The following is a 26,710-nucleotide window of genomic DNA, read 5'->3' as shown; positions in this document are numbered from 1 at the left end:
GCCGGCGCTTCAGGCCAGGGTGTTAACCTGCTGAGCCACAGCACTGGCCCCAGATTATTTATTTAATACCTCCTTTTCGAGAAGCTGAAGTTTTCCACATAATACATAAAGACATACAGGGATGTGAGACTTGCCATGTCAGGAATTCAGGAAAAATATTTGGTTTATAACACTGGATAACTGACTCAAAATAACTCTGGTAAGAGACTTTGGCACTGAAAAGGAAATTTCTAAATAAGACACATTAAAGTGTTTGCACCTGGCTCCTGCCATCGGATCAGCGCAGTGTGCCAGCCGCAGCGCACCGGCCGCGGCGGCCATTGGAGGGTGAACCAACGGCAAAAGGAAGACCTTTCTCTCTGTCTCTCTCTCTCACTGTCCACTCTGCCTGTCAAAAAATAAAAAATAAAAATAAACATGTGATCATGTGTTGCAAGTGTTACTTGGCATCTGTGTGGAAGACCTATCTTGGGAAGAAAGCAGAAAAATCAGTAATGAGGTGCTGGCAATTAGTATTTGTCAGAGACTCCAAGGCTTAATAGTGATAGTGGGCCAAGATCAAGGAATGGACCGAAAGGCAAATGTGGAAGTCAAGGAGCTGGATATGGGGAAATGAGGATGGGATTCCTTCAGTTTTGGGTTTTTGTATTGGGCAGATAATAATGGTGGTGCTGTGAACATTAACCAACACAAGTAATAAAAATGAAAATAAGCAATTTCATGAGAATCTGAAGCAATTTTACTACAAAAGTCAATTACTTAGAATCATTTCTTTATGTTGTGTGTCTTAGTGGTATATATTTTTTTTTTTGACAGGCAGAGTGGACAGTGAGAGAGAGAGACAGAGAGACAGGTCTTCCTTTGCCGTTAGTTCACCCTCCAATGGCCGCCGTGGCCGGTGCGCTGCGGCCAGCGCACCGCGCTGATCTGGTGGCAGGAGCCAGGAGCTAGGTGCTTTTCCTGGTCTCCCATGGGGTGCAGGGTCCAAGCACCTGGGCCATCCTCCACTGCACTCCCTGGCCACAGCAGAGAGCTGGCCTGGAAGAGGGGCAACTGGGATAGAATCCGGTGCCCCGACCGGGACTAGAACCCGGTGTGCCGGCGCCGCTAGGCAGAGGATTAGCCTAGTGAGCCGCGGCGCCGGCCCTTAGTGGTATGTTTTGTATTTTAATGGTATGTTATGTCCCATACAGGTTCAGAGAGAAGAAATCCTAAGGAAAGCAATGGAATGAGCTGTCCGTGGAAGGTGAGGAGCTGGAGAGAGGTGGTAAGGGTAATTATTTCATGAATCTTGCCACTGGATAGAGTAAGCAGTAGTTGGATGAGGACAAAAAATGAATGATGCTTTTTTTTAATTGTGGGAGGGACTTCAGCAAGGTGCATGGATTAGAAGGAATGAACTATCAGAGTAGGTGAAAAAGAAGATATGAGGTTGAAAAAATACTATAACCTTAATATGGAGTGAAAACACAGAACTAGAGGAGGAGAATGGATGGTCAGAGTTGAACCAAGAATTTTCAGGATGTAGGGCTGATGTTGTGGTGTAGCAGGTAAAGCCACTGCCTGCGATGTTGACCAATTTGAGTCCTGGCTGTTGTATTTCCTATCCAGCTCACTGACAATGTGCTTGGGAAGGCAGTGGAGGATAGCTCAAGTGGTTGGGCCCCTGCACCCACATGGAAGGCCCAGGGGAAGCTCCTGGCTTCAGACCGACCCAGCTCTGGCCATTGTGACCACTTGGGGAGTGAACCATCAAGTGAAAGATCTCTGTCTCTCCCATCTCTGTAACTCTGCCTTTTAAATAAAATAAATACATATTTAAAAATACAAAATTTTAAGGATCTTGAATAACATAACTAAATTCAGAAGAAAGTTACGGCCCCTAACCTGTGACTCATGACTTGCTTTTTGACCTAAACTGTCTTCCAGGAAGGCCCCTTGTCACTCATTATGAGCTGTGCTCCTAATGCTTCACACTCTCCGGTCTTCTTGCTCCGTGGCTTCTCCAGGGCTAGCATCCCCCCTAACCTCCTCTTCGTCCTGTTCCTGGCTATTTACCTGATCACCATACTGGGGAATGTGACACTCATGCTGCTCATCTCCCGGGACTCCAAGCTTCAGTCGCCCATGTATTATCTTCTCCGTGGGCTCTCGGTGATCGACTTGGGGCTATCTACCGTCACCCTGCCCCAGTTGCTGGCCCATCTGGTCTCTGATTACCCAGCCATTCCTGCTCCCCGTTGCTTGACTCAGTTATTCTTCTTCTATGTATTTGGAGTTACAGATACGCTCGTCATTGCTGTCATGGCCCTGGATCACTACGTGGCCATCTGTGACCCTCTGCACTATGCTGTGGTGATGAACCGCCAGCTCTGTGCCCATTTGCTGGCCTTGAGCTGGGTGGTGTCCGTAGTGCACACCATGCTACACGTGGGACTCCTCCTGCCCCTTTGTTGGGCTGTGGACTCTGGGGGCAATGTTAGCCTTCCCCACTTCTTTTGTGACCACAGGCCACTTCTGCGAGCCTCTTGCTCTGACACTCACTCCAACGAGCTGGCCATATTCTTGGAGGGTGGCTTTCTTTTTTTTTTTTTTTTTTTTTTTTTTTTTTTAACTTTTATTTAATGCATATAATTTTCCAAAGTACGACTTATGGATTACAATGGCTTCCCCCCATACCGTCCCTCCCACCCACAACCCTCCCCTTTCCCACTCCCTCTCCCCTTCCATTCACATCATGATTCATTTTCGATTATCTTAATATACAGAAGATCAGCTTAGTATACATTAAGTATGGATTTCAACAGTTTGCTCCCACACAGAAACATAAAGTGAAAAATAATAGATGATTTTTTTAAATGATGATGAAATAAGAACAGACCTATTGTCATGTTTAATCCCAATGAGAGTCAAGTTGGGAATTGATAATTTCTTTTTTTTTTCTTTTTTTTTTTTTTTACAGAGGATCAGTTTAGTATGCATTAAGTAAGGATTTCAACAGTTTGCACCCCCATAGAAACACAAAGTGAAATATATTGTTTGAGTACTCGTTATAGCATTAAATCTCAATGTACAGCACATTAAGGATAGAGATCCTACATGAGGAGTAAGTGCACAGTGACTCCTGTTGTTGACTTTACCAATTGACACTCCTGTCTATGGCATCAGTAATCTCCCTATGCTCCAGTCATGAGTTTCCAAGGCTATGGAAGCCCTCTGAGTTCTCCGACTCTTATCTTGTTTAGACAAGGTCATAGTCAAAGTGGAGGTTCTCTCCTCCCTTCAGAGAAAGGTACCTCCTTCTTTGAAGACCTGTTCTTTCCACTGGGATCTCACTCACAGAGATCTTTTGCCAGAGTGTCTTGGCTTTCCATGCCTGAAATACTCTCATGAGCTTTTCAGCCAGCTCCGAATGCCTTTAGGGCTGATTCTGAGGCCAGAGTGCTATTTAGGACATCTGCCATTCTATGAGTCTGCTGAGTATCTCACTTCCCATGTTGGATCACTCTCCCCTTTATTTACTCCATCGGTTAGCGTTAGCAGGTACTAGACTTGTCTATGTGTTCCCTTTGACTCCCAGTCCCTTCACCATGACCAACTGTGAACTGAAACTGATCACCTGGAACAGTGAGATGGCATTGGTACATGCCACCTCGATGGGATTGAATTGGAATCCCCTGGTATGCTTCCAACTCCACCACTTGGGGCAAGTCAGCCTGAGCATGTCCCAAATTATACATCTCTTCCCTCTCCCATTCCCACCACCATGTTCAACAGGGATCACATTTCAGTTAATTTTCAACACTTAAGGATAACTGTGCATCAATTAGGAGGGTGGCTTTCTTATGCTGGTTCCCTGCACCCTCATTGTACTCTCCTATGTCCGAATTGGGGCTACCATCATGCGTTTGCCTTCAGCCACTGGTCGCCGCCGAGCCATCTCCACCTGTGGGTCCCACCTCACCATGGTTGGCTTCCTCTATGGAACCATCATTTGGGTCTACTTCCAGCCTCCCTCCCAGAACTCTCGGGATCAGGACATGGTGGCTGCCGTCATGTACACTGCCATCACCCCTTTGGCCAATCCCTTTGTGTATAGCCTCCGCAATAAGGATGTCAAGGGTGCACTCCACAGGCTGCTCGGACAAGGGAGGAGGGACGCTTGAGTAGCCTGTCAAGGACCAGGTGGGGTAGATGAGAAACATCACAGGGGGATTTTGAGCCTGATTACTGTGGCCTAGGTGGCTTTAACTGTGAAGGTTTCACATTCACAGACGTCCCTGCAGAGTGGCTCTGGGACCCCTCCATCAGGCCATTTGTCTTCAGTTATCCAGATGAATTTAAATGAGCAACTAGGCCCCAGTAGCTGTAGTTCCAGGGCTCTGAAGGGCTAGGAGAACAGGGTGTGTGGTTTGTGAAGTGGACTTCATCATAGTCTGGTGTGCCTTGTGGGAGAGTGATGTACGTCAGAAAGTAAGTGAAAGGCAGCAGTTTAGACAAATAGTGCTGGCGACTTCACTGCCTGTTTTGTTCAGTAAGTCCAGGGAGGAATGTGGAATGGTAGTCGTCCTGCTCTTCTGTATGTCAACCCCAATTTCTGCGGGCCTCTCAGAGTGTGGGTGTCTTACTCTGATGCATGTGAGTTCTAGTTATATATTTTAAAATTAATTCTAATATGCATTTTAAAATAAGATATAGATAAAAATTAAGATGACTACTTTGTTACATAAAAGAAGGGACAATGAACTATTTCAACAAGAAAAATGTTGGTTTTGCTTAGCTTTTTGATAACTAGAACATTGGCCTCTATGTTGGTTTCTGTTAATAGATTAAAATGATAACTTTGGGTTGATTCCATATCTTAATTATTGTGAACTGAGCTGCAATAAATATGGGGTACAGGTAACTCTCTCATATGCTGATTTCATTTCATTTGGGTCAATTTTCATGAGTGGAATTGCTGGGTCATATGGTATATCTATTTTCAGCTTTCTGAAATATCTCCATATTGTATTCCACAGCCCAGATGTCCATCAACTGATGACTAGATAAATTATGATGTACATATATACATATATATTTATTATGGAATGCTACTTAGACATAAAAAGAAAGAAATCCTGTCTTTTGCAACAAAATGGATACAACTGGAAACCATTGTACTTTGTGAAATGAGCCAGCCCCCAAAAGACAAATACCATATGTTTTCTCTGCTCTGTGGTAACTAATAGAGTACCAAAAATGTAATGTATAGGGTTGAAATTGACTTTTTGAGATTCTATTGTTTATAGCCCTTGTCTCAATTGTTGAGCAACAGTATCTTTTATTATTATTATTTTTTTTTTGACAGGAAGAGTGGACAGAGAGAGAGAGAGAGAGAAAGGTCTTCCTTTGCCATTATTATTCCTATTTTTTGACTTCTATACTTAGTGTAGGGCTGATCTTATGAGTATAAAGCAAATTGAAAATGGATCATTGTAAAAATTAAGAGAGGGAATAAGAGAGAAAGGAGGCAGAAGGGTGGGAATATGGGCAAGAGGGAGGGTGGGACGGGAAGTATCATTACCTTCCTAAATCTGTATATATGAAATATACAAAACCTGTTTATCTTAAATAAAAAAATAAAAAGGATGGGGGAACAATGGTAATTTTGATGTTACTCAACTTTGACCATTATGTGCTGACTTCAGTCCTTCACCTCATTTGAAAGGCAACTTTTCTCAAGCATATTGCCGTGAGGGAGTGCCTGTGCTGGGGATTTACAGACTATACATGGCTGTCAGTTTATGAGAAGATCTTGAGCATCCGAGAGAACTCCCACGTGGTACTTCCAGCATCACGGTGCTGCCCAGATCTGGTCTTCCTTGTTCCCTTCCCTTCCCGAGTGCCCTGACCTCCATCTCTGTTCTTCTCTGACTTCCACCCCAAGTTCAAGGTGTTGTCTCCATCCCTGCATTCCCTCATCTCAGGTACCATCTCTGTATTTTCCTGATTACTTCCACGTCATCTTCTCCCCAGCATCTTCTTTTACCCAATATCTTTTACATTTGTCAAACTATTGGTAAAAAATCCAGTGGTCTCATTTCTGCCTTTAGTCTATCCTGTATATACCTGTGAGTTTTGACATAGATTCTTGGGGACAGTGACTTCGCCCACATGCTTAGCTCCCATGACATGGCTCATGACTACTTCTTTTTTTTTTTTTAAAGAAAGGTTTTATTTATTTGAGAGGTAGAATTACAGGCAGTGAGAGGGAGAGACAGAAAGGTCTTCTATCTGCTAGTTTACTCCCCAAATAGCTACAACGGCTGGAGCTGTGCCAATCCGAAGCCAGAAGCCTACAGCTTCTTCCAGGGCTCCTATGTGGGTGTAGAGTCCCAAGCACTTGGGCCGTCTTCTACTGCTTTTCCAGGCCACAGCAGAGAGCTGAATTGGAAGAGGAACAGCCGAGACTCAAACCAGTGCCCATTTGGGATGCTGGTGCCGTGGGTGGAGGATTAACCTACTGCATCACAGCACTGGCCCTACTCATAACTTCTGACTTTGCTAGATCTTTCTTGCACCCTTGTCTGACATCTCTTTCTTTTCCTAATTGGGGTTTAAGCATTTGTATGATTTCTCATTTGAACACTGAGCTTGTCTACTCTTAAAACATTGCTTCTCTTTTTCAGTGTTTTAAATTGCTACAATAACAGCATAGGAAATTGAATCCCCACAATAGGCTAGTTTCCGCAAACTCTTCATTTATTGCCACTATTATCGTGGAAATTCAAGGTTCCAATGAAAAGTGTTTATTTCCCCTTCATTCATAAATGAGAGCTTTGCAGGGTACAATATCCTGGGTTGACAGTTTTTCTCTCTCAAGACTTAGACTATGTCTCGCCATTCTCTCCTAGCTTGAAGAGTTTCTGATGAGAAGTCAGCTGTGAGTCTAACTGAGATCCTCCAAATGTAATCTGGCATTTTTCTCATGTACATTTTAGAATCTTTTCCTTGTATTTTACTGTTGAAACTTTGACTACAATGTGTCTTGGTTAGATCTTTTCTGGATATGTCTACTAGGAGTTCTACATGCTTCCTGTACTTGGATGTCCTTTTCTTTCTCCAAATTGGGGAAGTTTTCTGTAATTATTTCACTAAATAGGCCTTCTAATCCATTCTCAATTTCCATACGTTCAGGAACTCCTAAGACCTGTATTTTGGATCATTTGATAATATCCCATAAATCTCCAACACTGTTTTTAATTTTTTTCTGTATCGTTCCAGTTTTAGTATATGTGCTGCTGAAGCGAGCACTGTTTTTAATTTTTCTGATTTGTTCTTTTTTTTGGTCTGACTGAAAAATTTCCAGAGATTTATCTTCTAGATTGGAAATTCCTTCTGCCTCACCAATCTGTTAAGGCTTTCTGCTGCATTTTTGTTTGATTTATTGACTTCTTCATTTCTAATATTTCATTTTGATTTATCTTTAAAATTTCATTTTTGTGAGAAATTTTCATTCATGTTATGTGTGGATTTCTTTAATTTGTGGATGTGCTTCTGATTGCTTTTGAGTAATCCTGTGAGTAATCTTTTGAATTCCATTTCCAGCATTTTATCCATCTCCTCATCTTTTTTTTTATTAGGCAGAGTTAGACAGTGAGTGAGAGAGAGACAGAGAGAGAAAGGTCTTCCTTCCATTGGTTTACCCCACAAATGGCCACTACAGCTGGCGTGCTGTGCAGATCCAAAGCCAGGAGTCAGGTACTTCCTCCTGGTCTCCCATGCAGGTGCAGGGGCCCAAGCACTTGGGCCATCCTCCACTGCCTTCCCGGGCCACAGCAGAGAGATGGACTGGAAGAGGAGCAACCGGGCCTAGAACCCAGCAGCCATATGGAATGCTGGCATCACAGGCAGAGGATTAACCAAGTGAGCCACGGCGCTGGCCCCCAATCTTCTCATCTTAACATTCTAATACTGAAATGTTGTTGTGTTCCTTTTGGGGGGTATGTTGCCTACCTTATTTTTTCTTGAATTTTTCTTGAATTTCTGCATTTATTTTTATGTGTTTGTGGAGACACTTGTTTGTTTGTTTGTTTTTTTTTCTCTGATGACTTTTATCTTTGAGCTATGCCTCTGTGGCTTAGAATATCTGACTTTCAGTGAATACCAAGAGGTATTTGCTGGATGTTACTAGGGAGCTCTGGTCAGTGCTCTAGGGTGAGGAGGCAAGTATTAGGGTAACACCCAAGTTGGGTGTGGCAGATCTCTTGTCAACAGAATGGGGGGAATGGTCAGCTCTGCTGGTTTGATCACATCCTCACTTCTCCGCCATGTGATCAGTGCCTGGGTGTTAGCCTCCAGTGGGTACAACCCTCATCCACGCCACCATATGAACCATACAAATGATCTGCCCAGTCCTTACTCTGAGCACACATCCCACTGCACTGACCTACCCTAGGCATCCAGGGAGCTCTGAGCGTGTAGAGTCCCACACAGTGATTTTCCCAGAGACCCAGCTTCACCCTGCACCCTCTTGTGTAATCAGAGTTTCCAGTCTCAGCACACAAGATGTCCATAGTTGCTAGGTGCAGAGGGTCTGCTCCGTCCCACCAGCCTGTCCCATCCACAGAGAGGTAGACGTTCCCCAAGCCCTGTCTGGGTGCTCCGCCTACGTGGCATGAGCCCTGGAGCGTATGGTATGTTGGGAGGCTGGGGCAACCTCACGATCTTATGTTGGTGCCCAGCCCCCTGTCAGTCCTCCCAGCCAGGCTCCAAGTCAGTGGGGACCGTGGATTTTTCCAGAACCTCTGGATCACACACATGTACAAGAGCCACTGGCCAAATGTTGTCCTTTCCCAGCTGCTGCAACTAGCATTACTGAGAAGATGGCGTCCTGTCTCAGCCAGTTGCTGTGTGCATGTGCGAGGGCTTCCACCCAAATGGCAACCACCCCTCTCTCAACCGTGCACCATTGTGGGGAGAATGGGTGTGAGAAAAGTGCCCCTTTTACTTCCACTGCGTCCACAGCTACCCTCTAGCCTCTAGGGCTCCAGGCCGGACTCATGCCATCCTCTCTCTCCAGCTGTATCACCGTGGGTTTCTGTAGTCTGATCTCACCTCTGTCTCCAAGCTGGTGCCCTCTCTGGCTCTCAGCTTCTGGCCAGTAGGTTACTGCCATCCCAGCCGGTGGGCATGGCTGAATTTGGCAGTGGGGAGGAATGAAGAGCAACAGCAGCCACTCTAACAGGTATGCCGTGATAGCTCTTTGTGGTTTTGATTTCCTTCTTTGATGATTAGTGATGTTGAGCATTAGCTGCAGGTTTTTTTTTTCTGAATTGTTTTCTTTTATTCTATCTTAACATGATCCTCTGTACTTAATATCTTGCATTAGTTGCAAATTGGATATAGAAGCTTGATTAGATAAATGTTTGGTTCTTGGAAGAAGGAGACTGCTTCATAGGTGGTCACAGTTATTCTATCAATGTGAGGCATAATGTTTTGTGATGTCAAGTTTTTTCAATGAAATTGGTTGCTTTTGCTTTTCAATATCTGCATATATTCATTAGAAATAAAAATAGAGGCCGGTGCCATGGCTAATCCTCTGCCTGTGGCGCCGGCACCCCGGGTTCTTGTCCCAGTTGGGGCGCTGGTTCTGTCCCGGTTTCTCCTCTTCCAGTCCAGCTTTCTGCTGTGGCCTGGGAAGGCAGTGGAGGATGGTCCAGGTGCTTGGGCCCTGCACCCACATCAGAGACCAGGAGGAAGTACCTGGCTCCTGGCTTCGGATCGGTGCAGCGTGCCAGCCGTAGCAGCCATTTGGGGGTGAACCAACAGAAAAGGAGGACCTTTCTCTCTGTCTTTCTCACTGTCTAACTCTGCCTGTCCAAAAAAAGAGAAATAAAAATAGAATTGTATGTGCCATTAGTTTGTATCCATTGGAAGCAGTCACTCCCCTGAAAAGCAAATAAAGTTGTTTTTAGAAACTTGAATAGATTCTTCTCAATAAATATAACAAATGTCACACTGTGGCTCTTGAAAATAGGGAAAGTATAGAGATGAATCTTTGAGGAAGTCAGATAACACAAGCACTACCACTGCTTTTTTGAGAATATCGATGAGAATTTCTTTATGTGTTTCACTGGACTTTGATCATATATATCAACTAGTAGTTTGGTTTTCAAGCTAGTGAATTTTTCCATAGAGGTGAATGGTAGAAGAATACTGTAATGTACCAAATTTGTGATTATTTTCATTGTGTATAACTTATATGAATAAGCCATGTGCCATTATTATGCTATTTAAAAATGAGAACAAGATTTATGCTTTTGTATGTAGCTCAGATTTTTTTTCAAGATGATGTGCCACTCCCTGCTTTTTCTTTTATTTCTCAAGACTTAATTTAAACCAGTTCTGAGGATCACAGCTCTGAAACTGATAAGTGAAATGGCTAGACTTTAATCCAGCAAAAAGATAGATTTGGGTGATGGGAAGGAAGTGAGAAGAATCTTTGGAGAACAGGATGGAAGCATGATGCCAGTGGTCAGAGTTGTCCCACTACTTTCTTACAAAACCTCATGCCTTGCACACCAATTAGCTGAGTTCAGATGAATAGAAAACAGTAATTACAGAGGGACCAGGTTAGCAGTGATGGCCTCTTAATGTGATGAGATGGGAATTGCTCTCCTTTTGGGGTTTCTCCTTGCCTGAATGTTAACATTAGACAAGACAGTGGTGTTCCCCTAAGGGAAGACTTTCCTTGGATATACTATTTTCAGAAGTTTTGGGGGTTTTACTTCTGTGATACCTAGGTACACAGAAGCAGAATAAGCAGGCTCCTCCATTAATCCCATTTGATAAAGGAAGGTGGATGGGCTCAACACATTCTAGTTAGTGCCTCATCTGAGCACAGTGGAGCCTCCTGAGGTTAGTAGAGTCCCAGAGTGAGTGTGTGTAGGTGAGCCTGCTTCATGAACTGCGCTGTAGACTCTTGTGGAAAGTGACAAAAAGGGGATCCTAGATTTTAGGATGATGTGAGCAAGAGGTAGCACAGCTCTGCCCAGGTGGTCTAACTTGGGTATTTGATGGCAGATACAGAGCATGGGTGATAGTAAGCCAATACCCAGCCCTAACAGTAAATGGAAAGGGAATTAAAAATAATGGATTACAGTCATTTGATAGAAAACAGTGTGAAGTTGGCACCAAGAAAACCAAAGAATAGAATAAGGCACAAGTATCTCAGTCAAGAGAAGCACTAGGATGCAGGTATTGTCACTGTAAATAGGGAAAGCTAGATTTTTGAGCAAAAATATGAATGCTGAGATGGATGATACAGTCATGCAATAAGGGATGATATGGAGAGACATTTCATGGTTCTTAGATGTATGAAACGTGGCAGAGAGAACCTGATGTATGATGTGAGAGTTTGGAAGATCTTCTGAGACCAGACAAAAGAACCTTTTCATTTATACCTGTGTGCTTTATTAACCCAAGAGAGGGAACAGACTATAAGGGGAATTTGGATCATGAAGGCATTGAATAGGTCTTATTCCTAATCCTCAGATATTAGTAAAACTGTAGAGACCCACTGTATGTCCCCTGGTACTCCCATCAACGAGGAAAGTCAAGAGTAAGCAGGGTTGGGCTTGGCGCTAGAGCTCTCTCCTCCACGACCCTAGACGTCCCAGAAGCAGCAGGTAGGACCTGAAAATCCTGAGGTACTTACCTGCCCCTTTCCAGGAATTCTTCCTTTTGTTGTTGCTCTTCCACATTTAAACTTAGTTCATTGTTTTGGGGTATTCAAGTGCTGACCATGTGCATATCTTCATCTCTCTCCTGAAAGAACTTCTCTCTTCATCTTTCCCCGACACTGGCTACCTGTCCTTGCTACCTCTAAGTTGCCTGAACGAGATCCAGAGTTGAGGCTCTGATAACAGTGGTGTTGAGATACTGGAAAATAGGGAAAGTACAAAAATTAATCCTTGAGGAAATCGAACAACACTTGCACTATCATTGCTTGATACGCTGTGGCATACAATTAGCTTCGTGATACCACTTTTCTTAGCTTGGAAGAAAATGGACTCGCTGTGTTATTATGTTCTCATCCTCATAATGTATCATTAACCTGTTTATGCTGCATTTTCCTTTTCAGAGGTCATTGTCTCTCATCCTTCCTCCAGGAAGGGACTTACTCCATCTCTATTCCTTCCCATCTCTTTTTCTCTTTTACCCTCATCTGTACATCCATGTCAACGTCTGTATGCGGTTCTGCCTTGAGTAGTAGTATCACAAGAGCTTACAGTTCGAACTATACCCACTGACACAGGGAAGCATCCAGGAAGAATTAGAGACAAAGAGCAGACACTGGCCAATGTAAGTTTTCTTCATGTTTAAGTGTCTGCTCCATGTCTGATTTTTAGAGTTTAAAAAAAAAAAAAAAAAACAAAGACTGAGAGAGATATCCTTAGAACAGAGTTTTGATTATTAATTTGAGATGATTTATTATTTTAGGATCCCACAATGATTACTGGCTTACTAATTGATGCATTCTTTGAATTTGATATAATTTTTGTCTTTCTCTTCTGGAAAAGATGGAAAGTATCTAGCCCAAATAAAGCCTAGCTTTAGCCTTTCCCCTTAGAGTGTAGATGAGGACATTGCCATCCTTACTGTTTTCTTTCATCTGCTTTTTTATTACATTAAATCTTTAACCTCACTATAAATTATAATTGCTGTAATTATAATTCATTTCAGAAAATGTAGGTCACAAAATATGGATAAATTAAAACTATATAAATTATATATCCAGAAATTATTATTTTTAATATTTTTTGGCCATTTTAATACATGTCTGATAAGCTATGACCATCCTGCATATGTGTATTACACATTTTTTATTACACATTTTCAAGTATGGTTTATACTATGACTAATTTTATCACACCTTTAAATGTGGTCTAAAGCATTATTCCTGATGGCTAAATAATTTGTTATGTGAGTGTACTGAAATTTATTGACCTTGTCTCACATCACTGTACAACTAAGTTGTATGCTACTTTGAATTATCCTTTAATGAATATTCCTGTACAAATCATCTATGGTTATCCTTAGTTATTTTATTAGTTAAATTCCCCCCAAATTAATTCCTTAGTCAAAAGTTGTACATAATTTCAAGGTTCTTTATCTATACAGTCAGTATGCCTTTCTGAAAAGTCAAAGTTTTATTTCACCTCCACAGGTTAATATCCATGTTTTTTCTCCAATATGAGGACTTTTATTTTTTTAATTTTTATTAATATAAAGAAAACTGATTTCATAGCTACAGTTCTGATAACCGTACTTCCTTCCCTCCCTCAATACCCCTTCCTGCCTTCCTTTTTTTCTTTGATTTTTACAATAACATAATTTCAATTTGCTTTATAATCATGGGGTTAATGCACCACTAGCCAAAATGTTCAACAAGTAAAAGGTAAAAAGGCCACTGTTTCCCAGAGGTATAGACAGGGGCTAAAAATAACAAGCAGGAGCTGGTGGGTCAAATGGCATTGCGCTTGATAACATGCATCTATGAATTCTGAGTTTGGTATGCTATCCTTTTTATTTCTTTATCATTCCATCCTTACTCATTGATGCTCTGAGACACTTTGTATGTTCCTGCCACGTAATTACAGGAGTAATTTCCCTGTTATGTTAGGTTCAATGTAATTGTCATTTAAGGTATTAGAGTAAGGTTTATTTAGAGCTGTAGAAGCTGTTATGAGAAACAATACGTAATAGTTGGCTTTAATATTTATAGATGTGATCCACTCATTAAAGATGGTCTGAAAATGTATGACAAAGGGGATTAGATGTGCCTTAGGAAATTGTGACAGGTCCAAAAGAGTGCTAGAGCCTAATCAACTGAGTGTCTTTGTGATGAAAGACAACGCAGATGTCTGACCTGCTAACCAGCAGTCTAAAAGGTAATCAATTTAGTATTTTCAACACTATTCAGGGGAGATACCCCTTATTAATGGATGATTTATCTAATCCCTTTTGTTGACTAAATTTCTATAGTGGTGATAGAAACCAGAGCCAGACTGAATAGAAGTGTGCTCCTCCGTGTCTCTGAGATCTCAACAGAGGAATAAGGGGGGAAATCCCCTCCATGGAAAGGAAGGAGAACCATTTGAAGATGTGACATGACCACGCGTTCCTAAGACATGGAAGGAAAGCAGCACTAAGATACTCTGAGAACACCCAAAAAGGGAGAAAGAGAAAGAATTAAAGCTATCAGCTTGATTATTAGCGCAGAGAGAAAGGTCATCAATTTTGTTTGGGACAAGTAACATAAAGGTTAGCGCCCCATATGGCCAGATAGTTAGCTTCCTTGTTCCTGATGGAGAATAGTGTGGACTCATATACACAAAACAACAGCATAAGAAAGTATGCTTACTACCTAGAACAAGCAAGCCCAAGGCACCAGATATGACAAACCAGGAATATCAAAGAGAAAAGGCAATATTTTAAAAACTAAATAAGTGACTCTGAAAGAAATTCCAATCATTTAAATTACAAGGGATAATATAAAATATGTATTCTCAGAGAACTGCTTTCTTAAAACAAGAACAGGATATTATTATTTTTTTTTTGACAGGCAGAGTGGACAATGAGAGAGACAGATAGAAAGGTCTTCCTTTGCCGTTGGTTCACCCTCCAATGGCCGCCGCGGCCAGTGCGCTGCAGCCGGTGCACCGCGCTGATCCGATGGCAGGAGCCAGGTACTTATCCTGGTCTCCCATGGGGTGCAGGGCCCAAGGACTTGGGCCATCCTCCACTGCACTCCCTGGCCACAGCAGAGAGCTGGCCTGGAAGAGGGGCAACCGGGACAGAATCCGGCACCCTGACCGGGACTAGAACCCGGTGTGCTGGCGCCACAAGGCGGAGGATTAGCCTAGTGAGCCGTGGCACCTGCCGAACAGGATATTATTTTAAAAGAGTAAATGAAACAGTAAAGAACTCATGATGTTACATATATAATTTTTTGAGAATCAAAGAAATATCAACTATAGATTACTAATATCCCAGAGCATAGACTAGAAATATAGAGAGATAGAAAACAGATAAATAAATTGAAGAAGTTTAATATTCAGTTAAAAAGAATTTTAGAAAAAAATTGTGGGAGGTGGTAATTGAAGTAGAAAATAAGAAACTACAGAAGAAAATTTCTCAGATTTCTCAGAGCTGAAGAGGGCATGTGTCTTCAGATTCCAAAGATCTCCTAGCACATCACAGCCATAGTGAAATAAAAATCTACATGCAGCAGTGTCTTTATAAAATTTAGGATGCTAGGAACACAGATTCAAAAAAAAATTGACAGTGTTTCCAGCAGAGTTGGGTGGAGATGAGCAGAAATGGCACCTTGCAAGGGAAGGGAAAGGAGAAAGGGCAGGCCATCAGCCTCGAGCCTCGGGGCGAAGGAGAGAAGGTCTTTGGTGTCTGCCACGCCTTTGCATCCTTCCGTGACACCTTAATCCATGTCACTGATCTTTCTGGCAAGGAAACCACCTGTGAGTGACTTGTGAAGGCTGATGGAGATGAATCCTCGCCCTATGCTGCTACGTTGACTGCCCAGGGTGGGCATCCCAGAGGGGCAAGGAGCTGGGAGTCACTTCCCTACACATCAAACTCCAGGCCACAGCAGGAAACAGGACCAAGACTCCTGGACCAGGGGCCCAGTCAGCTCGCAGAGCCCTTGCCCATGTGGGTATAAAAATCGGCCAATTGAGGGTGTCACCCCACCCCCTCCAACAGCACCTGCAGGAAGGAGGTCACTGTGGTTGCTGCCTGTGAACAGGACTCCCTGATTATGGTTTTTTTTTTTTTGTTAATAAATTGCCATGGTGTAAAAAACAATACCAGGAAGAAAAATACTTGAAAAAGAACAGTAATCAGACTGGCAGCATACTTGCTTCTCATCAACAATATTAGATGATAAGAAACAAGGAAACCACAATCAAGTGTACGGGAAACATGAAAAATGCTAATATATACAACGATCAAGGAAGTTTATTGCTTTGTGAACCTTGACACCATGGCAACTTGCTTTGTAAGGCGTGTCAGCCAAGAAAGCAATGAAGAGAGCCTGCTAGTGAGATGGAAGTTACAGGATCCTGTAACTTAATTATGGCTATGGCATCCAGTCAGCTTTGCTGTATTCTGTTGGTTAGAAACATGCCAGAAGAGGAGATTGCACAAAGATGTGACTACCAAGGCCTGAGAACCATGGAGGCTGGGAGTCTTCCTGTCACGGAAGCCATAGAAGGCCTAGTGGTGCAGATGGTAAATGTGTATGCAGATGCATTAATGTGTGTAGATATATATTGTAAATGCAAACATACACGTCTACATGCATATATAGTACTTCTATATTAGAAAAATAAAAGAAATTAGAAGGCTTATGAAGGCAGTGTTATTTGGAAGAGTTGATAAAGTATTAGAAGAGAACACTTATTTTTTTTGAATCTGAAGAATATGGTAGAATAGAGCATGGGACGGTTGGATGATCATGGCACACATGTGGCTCTGCTGTAGGTAATGTTCATTCAGGTATAATCACACAAAGGTTCTCTACGGACTTGCATTCTCACCTGGAAGACTTAACCATGGTGATAAGCCAGAATTTATGTGTCTTCAACCTTGGCCACATGCAAGTGACGGTACAGCTTTCAGAAGTCTGGTCAGGGTACAGGGTAAGGAGGGGAAGAGACGTTGAGTGTAAAGTTGGTGGAACAAGAAATATAGATCTAAGTACACCAAAGAACTAAAATAATAATCAAAAATTGGGGAAAGGAGAGAAGAGTGGGAATAATGTAATAAAGATAAAACTATCTTTTATAGAGAGCCAAAAAAATCTTAAATCTATAAAAAATAGATGAATAAGAAAGCAGCATATTATTTAGAGACATAGAGTTTAAACATGGAGGTAGGCAAGCCTAGAGTAATGGATCCCTCTTTAATTATATACTCTCTGAAACATATACTCGACTATTTTAAAATTATTTCCCTCGTGTTCATATAGAAATATAGTATTTCATAAAAGTATCTTCTTGAAATATTTATTTGAGAGAGAATTAGAGAGGGAAAGACAGGTATTTATTTATTTGATAGAGTTAGAGAGGGAGACAGAGAGAAAGGTCTTTCATTCACTGGTTCATTCCCCAAATGGCTGCAATGGCCAGAGCTGGGCTGATCTGAAGCCAGGAGCCAGGAGCTTCTTCCAGGTCTCCCTCTTGGGTGCAGGGTCCCAAGCACTTGGGCCATCTTCCACTGCTTTCCCAGGCCATAGCAGAGAGCTGGATCAGAGGAGGAACAGCCGGGACTAGAACTCGCACCCATATGGGATTCCAACACTACAGCTGGAGGCTTAGCCTACTATACCACAGTGTCAGCCCCAAAAGTATCTTTATTTCTATCAGAAACCTCAGAAGTTACCTCTTCGATACACCTGATATTCTGCTTGTTGGGAAAATGTTAACTGAAAAAATGTGAGAATCCCATCCACTGGCAGATTATATTATTTATTAAATATTAATCATAGGGCTGGTGTTGTGGCACAGTGGGTTAAGCTGATGCTAACGATGCCATCATCCCAAATCAGAGCATCAGTCTGAGTCCCAGCTGTCATGCTTCTGATCCAGCTCCCTACTAACGCACCTGAGAAAGCAGCAGATGAAGGCCCAAGTGCTTGGGGTCCTGACTCCCGTGTGGGAGATCTAGATGGAGTCCTGGCTCAGTTCCAGGGATAGCAGCCATTTATGGAGTGAACCAGTGGATGGAAGATCTGTTTCCCTCTGTGTGTCTCTCTTTTTCTCTGTCACTCTTTCAAATAAATATTATTAAAAGAGAATTCATCATGAATAAATCAGTGATACTATTAATCACTACTCTCATTCCAGAAAACCCTGCCAAAGAACAAAATGAGCCTCTTGATATTTTGTTCTTCTTGAAGTTAGGACCGGATGCTCACCCTGGTGGCCCATCTGAGATGCAGAGACTCTGGGGTCTCACTGCGCCTTGACTTCCTTCTTTCCTTTTCCAACTCCGCTCCTCCCTGTGTCCAGATGAAGCAGACATGGAGGATGGCCACTAGGAACAGGACGGAAGTGACTGAATTTATCCTACTGGGCTTGTCCAGCCGGCCAGAGATGCAGCCAATTATTTTTGGAACTGTCCTTACCATGTACCTGGTTGCAGTTATGGGCAATGCTCTCTTGGTGACTGTTGCTTGCTCAGACCCCAGGCTTCAGACCCCCATGTATTTTCTTCTCGGCCAGCTTTCCTTCATTGACATATCTCTGACAACCATCACTGTTCCTCAGATGCTGGTGCACACCTTGTCTGTGAGTCGCACCATCTCCTATAACTGCTGCATCATCCAGTTGTTCTTCTTTATGGCTGTGGGAAGCATGGAAGGCCACTTGCTGGCAGCCATGGCATATGACCGCTATGTTGCCATTTGTGACCCTTTAAGATACTCTGCCATTGTCAGCCACCCCCTGTGTCTGCGTATAACATTGACCTCATGGGTGGTTGTCAGCCTCAACAGCCTCCTTTATACCATGCTCATCACCCGCTTAACCTTCTGTGGCAACCGAGTCACCCATTTCTTTTGCGACATCACTCCCCTGCTGCAGCTGTCCTGCACCCGACCGATGGTCAGTGAAATGCTGATATTCACTGAGGGTATAGCTGTGGTGGTCAGCCCCTTCTTCTTCATTTTGGGTTCCTACGCCCGCATTGGTGTTGCCATAGCTCGCATGCGCTCAGTTGCTGCCCTGCGCAAATCTCTCTCCACCTGCAGCTCCCACATCCTGGTTGTGCTGCTCCTGTATGGCTCTGTGATTCGCATGTATCTCCGACCATCCTCTAGCTATGACTTGCATCAGGATCGCCAGGTTGCCATTTTCTACACAGTGGTTACCCCTATGTTAAACCCGCTCATTTACAGCCTCAGGAACCAGGAGGTTAAAGAAGCTCTGCAAAGGCTGTGTAAGAAACTCTGCAGCTCAGGAAACCTCCAGCCTGGATCCCAAGCAAGCAAGGAATGGCAGCGCCTCTCCTGAGACCAGGGAGTTCAGATCTGACCTGGGGATGGAACTGTGGTGCTGCACATCAAGCCACTGTCAGGAGTTCCAGCTCAAGTCTTGGCTGTGCTGCTTCCAATCCAGCTCCCTGCTAATGTGCCTGAGGAGATGGCAGAACCAAGTACTTGGGCCCCTGCCACCCACATGAAGACCCAGATGGAGTTCCTAGCTCCTGGCTTCAGGCCCACCCATGGTCTTTGTGGCTGTCTGGGGAGTAAACCAGAAGATGGAAGATCTCCCTCTCCCTCTGCCTCTGCCTCTCCCCCTCTCCCTCTGCTCCTCCCCCTCCCTCTCCCTCTGCCCCTCCCCCTCCCTCTCCCTTCTCTCCCTCTCCCCCTCTCTCCCTCCCTCCCTCCCCCCTCTCCCTCCCTCCCCCTCTCTCCCTCCCCTTCTCTCCCCCTCCCTCTCCCTCCCTCCCTCCCTCCCTCCCCCCTCTCTCCCTCCCCCTCCCCTTCTCTCCCCCTCCCTCTCCCTCCCTCTCTGCCTCCCTCCCTCTCCCTCCACCTTTCCTTCTGCCTCCCTCCCTCCCTCCCTCTATCTCCCTCTCTCCCCCTGCCTCTCAAATAAATAAATATTTTTAAAAAGTTAAGATGTAACCTGAAAATGCCTCAGATGTACGGGTTATATTCCCAGTAGTGGATACGTATCTCATTTCTGTGGAATAATCTTTCCTCAGGAAACACTGGCTCCCTCTGGGTTGGATTTTGGAGAAGTGAGTTCATGAATAAATGGTTCTGGTTGATCTAGGGTCTTATCAAAACTCGAAATGTAACTTTGAATCACCAAACCTGACCCTCTCATCTTTCAGGGCTAGTATACAGGACTACTAACTGAATTTATAATGGATCAGTACAACCTGCAGGATTTTGATAATTTTAGTAATGGTATGCATACACTATCTTCCAGACAGACATCAGAGTTAGGATATTTTTTTTTTTTGACAGGTAGAGTGGACAGTGAGAGAGACAGAGAAAAAGGTCTTCCTTTTGCTGTTGGTTCACCCTCCAGTGGCTGCCGTGGCTGGTGCGCTGTGGCCGGCACATCACACTGATCCAAAGGCAGGAGCCAGGTGCTTCTCCTGGTCTCCCATGGGGTGCAGGGCCCAAGCACTTGGGCCATCCTCCACCGCACTCCTGGGCCACAGCAGAGAGCTGGCCTGGAAGAGGAGCAACCAGGACAGAATCTGGCGCCCTGACTGGGACTAGAACCTGGTGTGCCGGCGCTGCAGGCAGAGGATTAGCCTAGTGAGCTGCGGCGCCAGCCAGAGTTAGGATATCATTATACAGAAAAAAGATTTTGAGACCAATAGATGAGCTGGGATGATACTCCCAAAACTTTGTGTTTTTTGAAAACTTAATTAACAAAAATTTATTTTTCATGGTTCTTGAGCCTAAGAAGTCCAAGATTGAGGACAGAGTTCTCAGTCCATAGGTCAAATAATAAATCACAGGGGGGAAATTAGAAACTATTTAAAACTGAATCACAGTGAAAATGTGAGATAGCCAACTTGGTGGGATGCAGCTAAGGCAGTGCTCAGAGTGAAAAAAAAAATAGTTCAAAAGATTTGTTTTTAACTGACACATGGTAATCATATATATTTATGGTGTAGAATGTGATACTTCTATGGTGTAGAATGTTTAGATACTTGTATACATATGTAGTGATCCAATCAAGATATATATCTATCACCTCAAATATTTACCACTTCTTTGTAGCAAGAATATTCAAAACCTGCCACATAGTCATTTTTAAATATGCAATATAATTTTATTAACTGGAGTTAAAGCCTTACTGTGCAATATCTGTAATAGGACCAGAACTCTGATCTAATTATAACATGTTTTACTACATTGACACTTCCAGCTTCTTTGGCTCTGCCGGGATGCCCGGTACTCATACGTTTGACTTCTGAGGACACAGCTCTTCCAACCTTATGAGAGGGTCAAATGAGTTCTTGATGTAGAGTGATTGCTCTTCCAATTTCATTCATCAGCACAGTCTGAATGAATGGGTGACACTGTCTTCACACCTGTTGCTTCACTTTACCCCCCACTGAAATGCCCTTCCCAAATTGGATAGAGTGCAATGAATATGTGATGGCTTCCTACAGGGAGAGTTTTACAGAGATAAAACCTCCTGGACAGAAGCTGAAGGAATTCTGTGTCTAGTGCGTGCTGGAGGCTATAATTTTTCAGACATATCTGGCTAAATATTTTTTTAAACTTTTATTTAATGAATATAAATTTCCAAAGTACAGTTTATGGACTACAATGGCTTCCCCCCCATAATGTCCCTCCCACCCACTAAATGTTAGTACTATCACTTTAATATAAAATAGTTTGTTGACCACTTCAGACTATTGTAAATGCTTACAGTTCTGTATCTTATTTAAGATACAATCAAATGGTGCAATTTATCATTCTGATTTTAAAAATGAGTTTATATTTATGTGAATTGTTCAAGAAGCCTGTTTTAAGTTGTTCATTACTGCATAAAAGGCCCCAAAATTAGCTGTTAAGACAACAATGATTTCATTGACTACAGTTCTTTGGGTCAACTCATACAGTCGAGTGCACCTGGTCAGTTCTTTGGCTGCTCTGCCCCGACTTCTTTGGTGCAGGTGAAGTCATCTGGTGGTTCAACAGGAGTTAGATATGGTTGGAGTCTGCTGTTGGTAGGACCCCTTTCCCACCATGGTCTCTTAAGTTGGGTAGGGTAGAGTCTGCTGTTGGTGGGCCCCCTCTCCCACTATGGTCTCTTATTCGTGAAGCAAATCTCCCAGGTTGCTTCACATGGTGGTCTCTGAGGAGCAAGGAGATGAAAGTGGGAGCTGCAGGGTCCTTCAGGTCAGGAGTCAGAAGACCAAAAGTACCATCACTTTATTGTTTTGATCAACGCAAACCCAGATTTTACCCAGATTAGATGGGAGGGGAAAGAAACTGTTTAGGGAGAACAACAAAGTCATATTACAAGTGGGATTCCCTGTAAGAAGGGAAGACTGTGTTCCTGCCCTCACAGAAACAGCCTACCTCAGTATTGCTGCTAGTAAATGATCAAACAGATTCCCGAGATTCCAACCTGTATCAGTCATCATGCCTCTTGACACAACATCCCCACCAAGAGTCATTAGAGAGACAGAGTTCCTGGTTCAGTCAAGCAAGAACAAAAATTCTCAGTGCCAAGAGCTCATTTGCATTAGCATAGTTATGCTCTCACAGTTTTTATGTCAATGTTATGAAGGAATTTCTTATTTCCTTATTTCTTATTTTATTTCTTTATTTCCTCTTCTTTTTGTCTGCAACTTCATGCCTAGTCCTGAAATAATCTCTTTTCATTGCTGAAAGGCCTGGATATATGTGCCTGATATTTGGAAGGATAATATACATATTATCCTTATTAGTGGTCAAGAACTAGAAAAGGGAAATTTAAAATAGTCAACATTCCAAAGAAAAAACCCAGACTCTATTATCCAAATAAATGTTAACTAAAGCAACCGATATAGTCCTTCTTCCTTATAAAATTAGAAAATATGAACATATTTTTCGAATGCTAAAACCCAGAGCAGAGGAGGGTAAAGTGAATCAGGTGCTCTCCTAGGTAGTTGGTGGTTGTGCATCCTGAAAACGCTCACTCTCTTAGTAATTGCATACCTGGGAATCAAGCTAGAAAGCATTACCCACAAATATGCTAACCCAAAAGGAATTGTAATATGGCAAATGGGAAATAACCTGAACCTCCAAGTGTAAGGGACATACTAGACAAGGCCATGTGCATCAAAGTGTTTACTAAGTATATGCAACAATGAAAAACTATGGCTTGCATGATAGAAACAGTTTTATAGATAGCATGATTATATCTGTTTGAGGGAAAAACGCTTCCACACAGGAGAAGAAACCTGAAAACTAACAAAGATTATGGGTGACTTTTTCCTTTCTTCTGCTTTAAATACTTTCAAGTTTTCTTTTGTGAAAGAAATTTCTTATTTATTTGCTTCAGAGGTAGAGAAAAAGAGATAGGAGTGGGGGTGGGGGAGATATCACCTATCTGCTGGTTTACTCCCCAAATGCCTGCAACAGGGCTGGTCAAAGCCAGGAGCCAGGGATTCAGTCTGGGTCTCCCATGTGAATAGCAGGGATCCAACTACTTGAACTATCACTCGCTGCCTACCAGGCAGCACATTAGCAGGGAACTAGAATGAAGAAGGAGTCTGGACTTGAGCCCAGGCACTCTGATATGGGATGTAGGTTTACCCAGTGACATCTTAACCCCTAGGCTCACCCTATGAATTAAGTTTCTTTTACAGTGAAAGTTCTATTCAAAGTAAAATAAGCAGGATTCCCAAAGACATAAGAAAAGTCCGAAAGCAGTCTTCTATCAGCCCTGCCTTCAGTAAATGTCTAGGAAGACCGAGGATGGCTTTGAGTGATACGAAGTTTGATCATTTCTTGTGCCAACAGTGGCATTGCAGTTTGTAGGTTTCCTTAAACTTAGCCACAGGCTTCTAGGCAAAAGGTGATAGCATCCCTTTAGGTAGATATTTAAAAACCAATGAGAGGGGCCGGTGCTGTGGCATAGCAGGTTAAAGTGCTAGCCTGAAGCACCGGCATCCCTTATGGGTGCTGGTTCTAGTCCTGGCTGCTCCTCTGATCCAGCTCTCTGCTGTGGCCTGGGAAAGCAGTGGAAGATGGCCCAAGTGCTTGGGCCCCTGCGCCCATGTGGGAGACCCAGAAGAAGCTCATGGCTTTGGATTGGCACAACTCCGGCCATCGTGGCCATCTGGGGAGTGAACCAGTGGATGGAAGACCTCTCTCTCTGTCTATACTGCTCTCTGTAACTCTTTCAAATAAATACAATAAATCTTTAAAAAAAATAATGAGAATGATACAGTTATCTTATGCATCTTGATTTCACCAGTTTCATCTGAGTGTCCTTAGGAAATTCATTTGAATGTTCTAAAACAGTTTCCTCATTTGCAAAAATGGAAACAATAATAAAGATGCAGGAAGTAATTTTAAAAACCAGTAAGTGTAAAATACTTACTAAGTTCCTGATATAGAGTAGTAGTGCAGTAAAGAGAAGAAGTTAAGTGATCAGTTAAAAATTCAATTTCTACTGCATGAGTTCTGAACCGTAACTTCAATTCCATTTCCATGTCTAAATTCTTTTCCTGTAAGTACACCCTTGTAAGACTCTTTGTGGGATGTATGTGTGTACGTGTTCTAACCTTAAAATACAGGATTGTGTTTTCATTCTTTTCTGTTCCCCAGTACACCTGCCCCACCATTAGAAATGTAAAAGATTTTCAAAAAGAAGAACTAAATCAGCCCACACTTGAAACTTCTGCCCCATGACCTCACAGGCCCCTCTAAAATTTGCCTCTTGATCCTGCAAACATGAGGCTGAAGAACCAACATTTTAGTAGAGTTCTTGGCTCTTGAACCTGTTCCTTATAATCAGCATTGATTGATCATCGAACACCCAATGGTAGATGAATCCTGTGTTATCAGCTACAGAAATAACCAGGAACATACTAAGAAAACGAGTTTAAGTTGAGGAAGAAGCCAGCTGGAGAGCTGTGATGTTGCTTAATTCTGGAGCATCTGGAGCTTCTGACCCCTTAGGGCGGACGTTGTCATTATTGCTCTCTTTCCATATTGGAGCAGTTACCCCATTTCACCTGTCTTAGGGAATCTTCCAGAAAACAAAAGCACCAGTATCACTGTCCCAGTTTGCCTGGCAGCTGGAATGTGAGCAAGTGTCCAATTTTCAGTCAACCAGATGCACCACCTTTGAATCTTAAGGCTCTGATGAGAAGAATAAGAAGTCGGCATTCTTTCTAGGGGTGTCAGTGTCCACTTTGCAGGCATCCAAGGGCTATGCCCAGTGACTAATGCTGGTCCTATTGGTGGGAGTACAAGCTACTGTGAACAGGGTTTGGTGACTACCGGAGTGTCCCCATCAGAATAGTTCTGTGTCATGATTTTGACTGTGGTTCTTACTATATGACCTTTCTTACTCTTGTTCATTTCTTTGAGCCTGGCTTCCTAGCCTTGGAAATTCATGAGCTCCATCCACGTAAGCTTTTAATAAACCCATTTCTTCCATAAGTCCTCCAGAATGAATTTCTGTTGCCTGAATCTAAGCATTTTGAGTGCTACAGTCTTGTTTAATTGCAAGCCCAGAGAACACCCTCAGTTCTAGTGAAAGCCATGCAGCATTTTACAATAAGTGGATGGAGGTTCCCTTTTATTTCATGTACTTTGGGATTAAGAGATATCTTAGATCAATAACTAATGCAGAATCTATGATATGTAGTTAATTTATATATTTCCAGGAAGCTATAAAGGAAGCAGGTCTGTGAGACACTGTATCTCCAGACTCAGAGATAAAACCCACGTGTGTTTTAGGGTTTTATCTAAAGAAAGAAGCCTGTAGTCTGTTCATCCATTTCCTGAAGGCCCCTTTGACATCCCCATTTCTTAGGCTGTAGATGAAGGGGTTCAGCGTGGGAGTAATCACTGTGTACATGACTGTCACAATGCGACTCTTGGTCACTGAATAGCTGGAAAGGGGCCTGAAGTAGACCCATGTGAGGGTGCCGTAGAATATGGCCACTGCCGCCAGGTGGGAGCCACAGGTAGAAAATGCTCTCCACTTGCCCTTGGCTGAGGGAATGCGGTGGACTGCCGAGATGATGCAGGCGTAGGAGGCAATGATGAAGACCAGAGCTCCATTGATGGCGATCACACCTTCTGTGTGAATCATCAGGGTGTTGAGGTGAGTACTGGTGCAGGAGATCTTCATTAGTGGGTAGAGGTCACAAAAGAAGTGAGGGATCCTGTTGTTGGCACAGAAGATCAGTTGCCCCATGAGGAGGGTGTGCAACAGGGCATGAAGGTGGGAGAGGACGTGGCACCCAGCCACCATCCACATGCACAGCCTTCTGGTCAGGGTCACGTGATAGCAGAAAGGGTGGCAGATAGCGACGTACCTGTCATAGGCCATCACTGCCAAGAGGAAGTTTTCCATGGCTGCAAAGCAAATGAAGAAGTAAGTCTGGGCTAAGCAGCCCATGTAGGAAATGGCCTTTGTAGAGGAGAAAATATTCTGTAGCATCTTGGGGACCGTGGTGGAGGTGAAGCAGATGTCCGTCAAGGCCAAGTTACTGAGGAAGATGTACATGGGGGTATGGAGACGTGGAGTAGAGACAATCAGTGTGATGATGGCAAGGTTGCCAGAAATGTTGATTGCGTACATGAATAGGAAAAGAAGGAAGAGTGGGAGCTGCTCTTCTGGGTAGGTAGAAATGCCCAAGAGAACAAAATGGGACACACTGGTCCAGTTGGTGTTGTCCATCTATAGCAATAAGAACAAAAAGTTATTTTGATAAGTGTGGACACATCACCAGGATGTTTACTGTTACTGTTGTACTTCAGTATAAACTAAACATGATATTGGTAACTGGAATGGGTGATTAACTCTTTTTCCTATGGAGTTTTCAACATCATCAATATCACCATCACCACAGCTAACATATTTAGAGCATTTAGCTCAAACCGGGGACTCTGTTGCAGTATTACATTTAAATCTTACAGAAACCTCATGAGACA

At 43.1% G+C, this 26,710-nt stretch overlaps 4 protein-coding genes across 6 annotated transcripts in view; 3 read left to right on the top strand and 1 right to left on the bottom strand.

Annotated features, from left to right (window-relative positions):
- The window catches only part of LOC100345118 (olfactory receptor 1f45-like), a 211,661-nt gene extending 192,266 nt beyond the window's left edge, over positions 1–19,395 (top strand). Inside the window, exons 2-3 of one of the 3 annotated variants that reach the window (XM_089302152.1) lie at positions 1,194–1,246; positions 17,913–19,395. In XM_089302152.1, the coding sequence (XP_089158278.1) occupies positions 17,976–19,079 (1,104 nt within the window). In that variant the 5' untranslated portion in view covers positions 1,194–1,246; positions 17,913–17,975 and the 3' untranslated portion in view covers positions 19,080–19,395. Of the gene's footprint in view, positions 1–1,193; positions 1,268–17,912 lie in introns of all 3 variants that reach the window. The other 2 variants (XM_089302160.1, XM_051827375.3) reach the window with 2 other exon arrangements.
- The window catches only part of LOC127489783 (olfactory receptor 1L8), a 277,026-nt gene that overhangs the window by 192,212 nt on the left and 58,104 nt on the right, over positions 1–26,710 (top strand). Inside the window, exon 2 of the mRNA XM_089302178.1 lies at positions 1,194–1,246. The gene's annotated coding sequence lies outside the window, so the exon portion shown is untranslated. The remainder of the gene's footprint in view (positions 1–1,193; positions 1,247–26,710) is intronic.
- OR1B1 (olfactory receptor family 1 subfamily B member 1) lies at positions 1,951–4,166 on the top strand. Its single transcript, XM_008273363.4, is given in 2 exon segments — positions 1,951–2,572; positions 3,811–4,166. Coding segments are annotated over 2 exon segments (978 nt in total).
- LOC149128884 (olfactory receptor 1Q1-like) lies at positions 21,412–26,456 on the bottom strand. Its single transcript, XM_089304999.1, has one exon. The coding sequence runs from the start codon at positions 26,454–26,456 to the stop codon at positions 25,512–25,514; it is 945 nt and encodes a 314-aa protein (XP_089161125.1). The 3' UTR covers positions 21,412–25,511.

Source organism: Oryctolagus cuniculus, chromosome 1, assembly GCF_051225735.1.
Source record: "Oryctolagus cuniculus isolate XC-2025 breed Fujian yellow rabbit chromosome 1, ASM5122573v1, whole genome shotgun sequence".
NCBI classification, from domain to species: Eukaryota; Metazoa; Chordata; class Mammalia; order Lagomorpha; family Leporidae; genus Oryctolagus; species Oryctolagus cuniculus.
This window is presented reverse-complemented; position numbering and strand designations above follow the sequence as displayed.

Coding starts and splice junctions, on each gene's coding strand:
- LOC149128884 (XM_089304999.1), bottom strand. CDS start 26,456: ATGGACAACACCAACTGGACCAGTGTGTCCCATTTTGTTCTCTTGGGC.